Source organism: Scardinius erythrophthalmus (genome assembly GCF_964197995.2).
Source record: "Scardinius erythrophthalmus genome assembly, chromosome: 9".
Lineage (NCBI taxonomy): Eukaryota > Metazoa > Chordata > Actinopteri > Cypriniformes > Leuciscidae > Scardinius > Scardinius erythrophthalmus.
The window spans coordinates 1,017,501-1,027,500 of record NC_138229.1 but is presented as its reverse complement, the minus strand read 5'-3'; the positions used below and the strand labels follow the sequence as shown (position 1 = coordinate 1,027,500).

At 42.1% G+C, this 10,000-nt stretch overlaps 1 protein-coding gene across 1 annotated transcript in view; it reads left to right on the top strand.

The window, feature by feature from the left end:
• Positions 1-10,000, top strand: part of LOC308696683 (receptor-type tyrosine-protein phosphatase mu) — a gene marked incomplete at its 5' end in the record, with an annotated part of 223,988 nt that overhangs the window by 130,710 nt on the left and 83,278 nt on the right. Inside the window, one exon of the mRNA XM_081375579.1 lies at positions 8,102-8,378. Within this exon, the coding sequence (XP_081231705.1) occupies positions 8,102-8,378 (277 nt within the window). The remainder of the gene's footprint in view (positions 1-8,101; positions 8,379-10,000) is intronic.

The following is a 10,000-nucleotide window of genomic DNA, read 5'->3' as shown; positions in this document are numbered from 1 at the left end:
ATTTCGAACTTAATATATAATGTATCTTGACTTCAGAATGTTTGCATACTCACTTAATAATATTTTCTTATTAATACTGAACAAGAATTATTATTATTAATATTGCAGTCACTCTCGTGTTTTGACCGATTGTTTTGTGAAATGGAACTACTTTAAATTCGGAACGTTTACAGAATAAAGCCTATAAGAGTCAAATGTAAGTGCGTTTTCTTATTTGGCGTGATGATATTAAGTATTTAGTTTATTTTTGCAAACTATAATGTATAAATGTTCGTTTTGCATTTAATTTTTCTTGAATAAATTGAGCTTAATTGTCGCCGGCTCTCAGGTTGTGTCGCGGCGTCTGCTCTCTCTCTTTGACGAGCCTCAGGGATGATGTCGCGTTGAGGTTTAGTTTCACCAGAGAATGTCTAATTAGGGGAGAACTTCCACTCTCAGTAAACTTCCGGCTTCTGAACTGGTTGCAGTTCCACTCTGGCTCCACATGAGGGCGCTCACAGGACGAGTGCATTTCCACTCTGGCGCCACATGAGGGCGCTCACAGGACGAGTGCAGTTCCACTCTGGCTCCACATGAGGGCGCTCACAGGACGAGTGCAGTTCCACTCTGGCTCCACATGAGGGCGCTCACAGGACGAGTGCAGTTCCACTCTGGCTCCACATGAGGGCGCTCACAGGACGAGTGCAGTTCCACTCTGGCTCCACATGAGGGCGCTCACAGGACGAGTGCAGTTTCACTCTGGCTCCACATGAGGGCGCTCACGGGATGAGTGCAGTTCCACTCTGGCTCCACATGAGGGCGCTCACAGGACGAGTGCAGTTCCACTCTGGCTCCACATGAGGGCGCTCACAGGACGAGTGCAGAATGAATGGATGTCTATACCCCTCAAAATCCACTTTTCTCAGGATATCATTTTTTGTCTAGTAATTTGAATGTTGTATTCGAAAGGAGATGCAAAGAAATTACACATTGCTAGGTGTTAGATTTTTTCACTTTAGAGTCACTTATTTGCTTTAAAAAGTCTTTTAAAATGTCAATGACGTCATACACATCGTACGACCAAAGATACTGCTTTACGGCAATCCTTCAGTCACTCTGGTGCTTTCAGCTCTGCACTTTCTTTTCTCTCGAGGCTTCGACAACAGCTGACACAGGCAAACACACAACACAGCTGACACAGGGAAACACAACACAGCTGACACAAGTAAACACACAACACAGCTGACACAGGCAAACACACAACACAGCTGACACAGGCAAACACACAACACATCTGACACAGGCAAACACACAACACAGCTGACACAGGCAAACACACAACACAGCTGACACAGGCAAACACACAACACAGCTGACACAGGCAAACACACAACACAGCTGACACAGGCAAACACACAACACAGCTGACACAGGCAAACACACAACACATCTGACACAGGCAAACACACAACACAGCTGACACAGGCAAACACACAACACATCTGACACAGGCAAACACACAACACAGCTGACACAGGCAAACACACAACACAGCTGACACAGGCAAACACACAACAAAGCTGACACAGGCAAACACACAACACAGCTGACACAGGCAAACACACAACACAGCTGACACAGGCAAACACACAACACATCTGACACAGGCAAACACACAACACAGCTGACACAGGCAAACACACAACACAGCTGACACAGGCAAACACACAACACAGCTGACACAGGCAAACACACAACACAGCTGACACAGGTAAACACACAACACAGCTGACATAGGCAAACACACAACACAGCTGACACAGGCAAACACACAAAACAGCTGACACAGGCAAACACACAACACATCTGACACAGGCAAACACACAACACATCTGACACAGGCAAACACACAACACAGCTGACAGAGGCAAACACACAACACAGCTGACACAGGCAAACACACAACACATCTGACACAGGCAAACACACAACACAGCTGACACAGGCAAACACACAACACAGCTGACAGGCAAACACACAACACATTTGACACAGGTAAACACAACACAGCTGACACAGGTAAACACACAACACAGCTGACACAGGCAAACACACAACACAGCTGACACAGGCAAACACACGACACATCTGACACAGGCAAACACACGACACAGCTGACACAGGTAAACACACAACACAGCTGACACAGGCAAACACACAACAAAGCTGACACAGGCAAACACACAACACATCTGACACAGGCAAACACACAACACATCTGACACAGGTAAACACACAACACAGCTGACACAGGTAAACACACAACACAGCTGACACAGGTAAACACACAACACAGCTGACACAGGTAAACACACAACACAGCTGACACAGGTAAACACACAACACAGCTGACACAGGTAAACACACAACACAGCTGACACAGGCAAACACACAACACAGCTGACAGAGGCAAACACACAAAACAGCTGACACAGGCAAACACACAACACAGCTGACACAGGCAAACACACAACACATCTGACACAGGTAAACACACGACACAGCTGACACAGGTAAACACACAACACAGCTGACACAGGCAAACACACAACACAGCTGACACAGGCAAACACACAACACATCTGACACAGGCAAACACACAACACATCTGACACAGGTAAACACACAACACAGCTGACACAGGTAAACACACAACACAGCTAACACAGGTAAACACACGTGCTAGAAGAGTTTTAGTTTTGTTGTTTTAAAAGACCATCAAGCGGTATCTCTGGTCGTAATCAGTCCTTCACTGACCAATCAGCGTTCATTAGCAGAATACTAGCGTGTTATGGGCAACAACAACTCAACCTGTAAGAAATCGAAAGTACATAAGTACTCGTTCATTCAACTTTCGACCTATAACCCATGTTGAACTTGCAAAACCTACAATCAAATCTGAGATTTCTCAACGGCAATCGCGTGAAAGAGACAAATTTAGCCGTCTAGCCCCATAGACTCCCATTCATTCTGCACTCATGGGCGATCGCCCCCAGTGGAGCTCTGGTGGAACTACAACCACAATTCGGTACAATAGGACTTAATAGGGAGTGGCCAGGCTCTCCGTAGACGGGCTCTGGTTTCACACTGGTGTGATTAATAACAGTGACGTCACTCTGATCATGGATGAGGATCGTCAGAGGCAGGTGGTGTTTCGGATCCTCCGTTCTCCGTCTCGACCCGCGGCCGAATCGGCGCTGACAGCACTCACATTCACACACACGTCAAAGAAGACCTTCTTTTCTTCTCTCAGAAATAAAGCTGAATTTATGCGGAATAATAAGTGGGATGATGGGCGAGCGGATCCTCGGTTTCCACAGTAACAGAAGGAAGAGGGACATTACTGGGTTCAGATGTGGAAATTGGTTCCTGTGCAGGTCTCATCCCATTACACACCTGCTCCAGCCCTCACACACACGTATAGATCACATTATAGCACTTCTAGATGCATTTTGGAAGTTAAAACCCGTCGGTAACACTCTACAATTAAATCCCTCCAGGAGTTCTTCTCTATATCAGAGTCAGTGTTCCTGAACTCCTGAAACGCCTCCATTGTAGTCTTGAGTTTCTCCCGGGAACGAACACGTCTCAATATTCCTCATTATAATAATTAATATGCAGAATAAAGGGGCGGGGCCTGGTTGAGTTAGTCAGTAGTGTGTTGAAACCAAGCGTTAACCTTCCGGTCTCTCTCTTGAATCTAACACTGAAGTGACTTAAACTGCAGTTCATAGACTGGCCACTAGAGACCGGCTCTAAAAGTATCATGTTAATATTCCCAACTTTAATTTTGCCCTTCATGATGACTGTGAGGGGGGTGAATATTTTTTTAATAACTCATCCGTTTAAATTATATGAAAGGGTTAGTTCACCCAAAAATGAAAATTCGGTCAGTAATTACTCACCCTAATGTCGTTCCAACCCCGTAAGACCTTCGTTCCTCTTCAGAACACAAATGAAGATATTTGGGATATCTGGGTTCTACGTCAGAACGTCGGCTCAGTATTGGCTAGTTTCTGGGTCGTCATCATCATCACACATAACCGGTTCCGACGTGGAACCCAGAAGCGCTGCTAGGAGAAGGACATGGAAGAGACGAGATTGTTGAATAATGTTGTTATTTTGGGGGGTTTGTGCACAAAACATATTCCTGTCGCTTCATAATATGAAGGTTGAACCACTGTAGTCACAGTGGACTATTTTAACTATGTCTTTACCACCTTTCTGGGCCTTGAAAGTTACAATGACATTGCTGTCAATGGAGGGACAGAAAGCTCTCAGATTTCATGATGAACGAAGGTCTTATGGGTTTGAAACGACATAAGGGTGAGTAATTAATGACAGAATTTTCATTTTTGGGTGAACTATCCCTTTAAGCCTTAAAGTTCTGCATAATTAGGGGCGTGGCCACTTGAGTGACAGGTGGATTGCCGCTGATGTCACTGCTAGCCGTTTGTCTGCTGTGTGTTAGCGTCACCTCAGCTAATCCGCCTCGCTGCACATTTTCGTTTATCCGCGAGTGACGCGCGACCAAGATGGCGACGGCTGGCTCCGCCCACTTTGGGCTTCAAGAACGCTCTTCAGAAACTCTACGGGTGACGTCACACACACTACGCACATATTTATTTACAGTCTATGGCTGAAACTGGCAATTATGGTAAGGGGCGGGGCATTTCCCAAACACGCTCAAAGCGCTCGACCAATCACAACACACTCCTTCAGTCGACCAATCAGAGCACTGTGTGCTTTTCAGAAGGAGGGGCTTCATAGAGACATCTTTCGTCATACTTCACTTGTTCATATTATATTCCCATATGCTTTTAAATCTCATTACTTCTGCTAGTGTGTTTCCAGAGTGTTTTACACACACACATCTCTCTCTCTCTCTCTCTCGTTCATCTGTAATCAGGATAGATCGCCACTGAGGTCTTGATTTGCTCTTTGACCTCTGAACTTTGACCTCAGTGTGAGATCAGGTGCTAATCATCTTCCCCTTTCACCTTCACTGTCTCTCATTGGCTTAAATAATTAATCACATTATATTTCATCTCCAAACTGAAGCGCTGGCAGAGATCACCTTTACCCAGCATGCCGTAGGATGGTAATGTATTATCATGCAGCAGAGCAGATCATTCAAAGAGTGTCATAGAATTTATTTCTGCACTGACTATTTCACACATATCAGACGCAACTGAAAGAGAGAGAGAGAGAGAGAGAGAGTTTTGTTGAAGCACCTTTTTGATGTTCGAGGCATCCAATAACTCTATGACTATATTAGACTTCAAAACCCCACAAATGTGCAAAATGATTGACAGGCAAAGCCTGATTGTGATTGGCTAGTAATCTGATTGGTTAAAGATCCACAGGCCACTCCCTCTGACACTTTTGCGCGATGGATGGATTGATATTTAAGTATGGATGGAAAGATGGATGGATGGATGGATGGATGGATTTTATATTGATGGATGGATGGATGGATTGATATTTAGCGATGGATGAATGAATATATGGGTGGATGGATAGATAGATGGATTGATATTTAGCGATGGATGAATGAATATATGAGTGGATGGATTGATTGATGGATTGATATTTAGCGATGGATGAATGAATATATGAGTGGATGGATTGATTGATGGATTGATATTTATGGATGGATGGATGGATGGATGGATTGATATTTAGCGATGGATGAATGAATATATGGGTGGATGGATAGATAGATGGATTGATATTTAGCGATGGATGAATGAATATATGGGTGGATGGATTGATTGATGGATTGATATTATGGATGGATGGATGGATGGATGGATGGATGGATTAATTTATATTTTGGCATGGATAGATGGATGGATGGATAGATAGATAGGTGGATGGATTGATATTTAGGTATGGATGGATTGATGGATTGATATTTTGGTATGGATGGATAGATTGATTGATGGATTGATATTTAGGGATGGATATATAGGTGGATGGATGGATGGGTGGATGGATTGATATTGATGGATGGATGGATGGATTGATATTTAGGAATGGATGGATGGATATATGGGTGGATGGATGGATGGGTGGATGGATGGATTGATATTTAGGAATGGATGGATGGATGGATGGATAGCTAGACCGAGGAACCCCAGGAAAGGACAGGCGGTGTGCAGGTTTGTAATTTCATTAACTACAGTATATTTATAAATCCAGTTTTTATATTCACAGATAACCTTTCGCATGCAACCCCAGACTTTATTACAGATTAAAAACCCAAAGGTCAGATTAGCATCAGTCAACATTCGTCGCGCTAGCAGCTAGCCGCTAGCCGCTCTCGTTCTGCCCGTCTCTAAATACCAGCGGCTGGAGATTTCAGATCATCGCTGCACTGAGTAAAGTGTGTGTGAAGTGTGTGAAACCAGGCTCTGTTTACATCCCTGTTTTTTGTCATGGTCACTTAGCATCGATGCACGGAGTTACCGTAGTCTCCTGGCGCTCCGGGGCTTCGCCGGCCCTTCCCCAAAAACTGACACAGGGAATTTATGAAGGGAGCGTGAGAGCATGTTTGCCCTTTAAGTCTATAAATGATTAAAAGGCAAACATGGGCTTTTTTTGTGTTGTGGCAGTGCTAATTTATGAAGTCGCACCGGGGTTCCTGTTCCTCTGGATCTGGAGGAGATGCACATGAGAGAAGCCTCTTATAATGTCTGAGAGCCACAGATGAAAGGGAAGAGAGATGGAGAATCCTGATGAATATGGTTATAGATCGTGGCAGCAAAACCATGGATCTGTCAATAAGTCTCTGCAAACACATCCTTATTTTCTAACAGAAGCGTGTTATATATCAGTGCAAAAACATGATGTTCCTCCTCAGTGTTTCTGTCTCGATTTCCAGCACAAATATCTAAACATTCTCAAATCAAGATTCAAAATGACTGCATTGGAAAGTTATAGCAGAATAAGTCATGTATTAGTTTGGTCAAATGTCTTTATACACTGAAAAAACTTGGTGTAGAAACAATTCACACTCGTAAATTTCAATTGGCAAGTAAGTTTGAGTAATCTAAGTAAGTAAGTCAGACTGAAATGGTATTTTTATTGTAAAACGTAGTGCAATAATCTTGTAAAACTGTGAGTCGTTGTATGATTCGCTCGACTGAGTTGTTCAACACTGATTGATTCAGTTCTGTGTTGCTCGGAGAAACTCCACGGTTCATTTTTTATGAAAATAACATATAAATAATTTTTTAATGCTTTTCTGCTCACCAAGGCTGTGTTTATTTAATCAGAAATACAATAAAAACATGATCCTTCAGAAATCATTCTAATATGATGATTTGATGCTCAAGAAACATTTATGATTATTATCAGTGTTGAAAACAGCTTCATATTTTTGTGGAAACTGTGATAAATTTTATTTTTCAGGATTCTTTGATGAATATAAAGTTCAAAAGAAGGAGCATTTATTTGAAACAGAATCTGTTGTAACATTATACATGTCTTTAATGTCACTTTTGATCATTTTTTATCAAATTGTAAGATAGACTTGACTTTTACTTTGGTGAAATGTTTAATATAAATGTTTTTATTGATGGCTTTAAGGAATCTAAAACAAAGAGAAAAATTGGGCGTTTGCTCAATTTTATTATTGGTCAAGCAAAAATGTCTATTCATTTAAGTAGAAAACAGAAAATTGAAAATGGAAATGAATGTAATATAGTGATTGTGTTTAAAGGGCTTGTAAATGCGAGAATTAAACATGATTTTTCTTTTTATTTACATATGAAAAAATGTATTGGATTTTGAAAAGATCTGGACTTACGGAGATTATTGAAAATGATGTTCTACTATTTGCTGATGAACTGAGATGAAGTAATATGTAAAAACCTGTGTGAATGATTACTGTATAGTAAAGTTTTTCTAAAAATCAATCTATCTCTCTCTCTGTCCCTCTCTCTCTGTCTCTCTCTCCCTCTCTCTCTCTCTCTCTCTCTGTTTCTGTCTCTGTCTCTCTCTCTCTCTCTCTCTCTCTCTCTCTCCCTCTGTCTCTCTCCCTCTCTCTCTCTCTCAGTGTGTATCAGGTGGTTGTTGAGGAGGAACGTCCACGAAGAGCTCGAGGCGGTGAGGCTGAGATCCTCCGCTGTTATCCGGTGCCGTTTCACTACCAGAACGCCAGCAGTCTGAACTCTCGGTATTACTACAGCGCAGAGTTCCCGTCCGCAAGCGTCCCGTCGCCTCAACCCTTCACCGTCGGGGATAACCGGACCTACAGCGGATACTGGAACGCCCCTCTGCTGCCACACAAGAGCTACAGCGTCTACTATCAGGCCGTCAGCACCGCCAACGGGGTGCGTATACTCATTATAGTCAAGTTAGGTCAGAGCTTCTGTAGCCCCGCCCCTTTTCACAGCAGACTTCCGGTTATATTTGCATAAAAACGCTCTATAGAGCTTATGTAGCCCCGCCCCTTTTCACAGCAGACTTCTGGTTATATTTGCATAAAAGCGCTCTATAGACCTTATGTAGCCACGCCCCTTTTCACAGCAGACTTCCGGTTATATTTGCATGAAAGCGCTCTATAGAGCTTCTGTAGCCCCGCCCCTTTTCAGCGCCATCTTCCAGTTTAAGTCTTTATTTATATAGCGCTTTTTACAGTACAGATTGTTTCATAGCAGCTTTACAGAGATAACAGGAAAATAATGCAACAAAGTTTGTTTCTAGAAAAAAAATAGCGTCACAGTCCAGCTTAAGTAAGTTCAGTGATGATTCATTTATGTTGTAAAAAAGTTATTAATTTAGTAAATTTATATTATATATAGCCGCTCTGGAGAAAACTGTGATGTCATCACTGTTATATTTATGTTATATTTGCATTTGCATAATACAATCCAGATTGTTTCAAAGCAGCTTTACAGTAGTAAACAGGAAAATAATGATCAGTGATGCAAATAGAATTTAATTTCTGCTCATCTAGTAGTGCTGGTACAGTCATATCAACAATCTTAAAGTCCCCCTGTGGTGTAAATCCAGCTTTTAATGTTGTTTATGTGTCTATGTGGTGTGTTTAATGTGCTTTAAGACAATCCATGTGTAAATTCATAAGTCGACAGCATTGCTGAGTATTTCCTCCTTAAAACTGCAGTGAACCAAAGACAGTCTCAAAAACACGCTTTGAAATCGCTGGTGTTTCTGACGGCACAAACTACCTTGTAACCAATCAGATCAACGTGTGATCGTCAACCAGTGGATCTCTGAGCTGAGGGATTGAGTGGAGGCGGGGCTCATTTGCATATTCATAGAACCGCGCATACTAAATGAGTCAAGTCAAGTCAAGTCAACTTTATTTATATAGCGCTTTTCACAATACAGATTGTATCAAAGCAGCTTCACAGTATTAAATAAAATAGTACATCAGTGTATGTTTCTGGTGTAAAACATCCACGTTTGGTAATGCAGATCAATAGCACTGTTGAATCGATTAATCAAATTAAGTATCCCCACTAAATGAGGCGAGGGTGTCGAGTTACATTCAAGATATTTTAAGACATGAAGAAAATTTCTTCGAGGAAAAAATGCTTAAATATGTTAAGAGTTTTAAGGGATACAATTATTGAGTCCATCTAGGGTATGTTTACATGCACTCGTTTTCTTCCTCAGGATTTTGTGTCTTGTTTTCCAGTACAAATACCTAAACATTCTGAGAAAAGAAATCGTTTTTTTTGCAGTGTTGCATTTCCAAAGAAAGTCACCACACAGCTGGCTTTATTTACGTATGCAACAAAGCCAATTTTTAACTTTTGGCGCTTGTTGAGTGTTAATTTCAGTCCCTTTGAGAAACAGAAGAGTGTGAGGAACTCACGAGTCCCTCAGTTAACACACACAGATATCCACACGTCGAGTGTCTGGAGTCGATGAGGAAGGTAATTGTGGGTAAGAAAGAGAATGGAGGTGAAGAGGATCCCTTCGGACT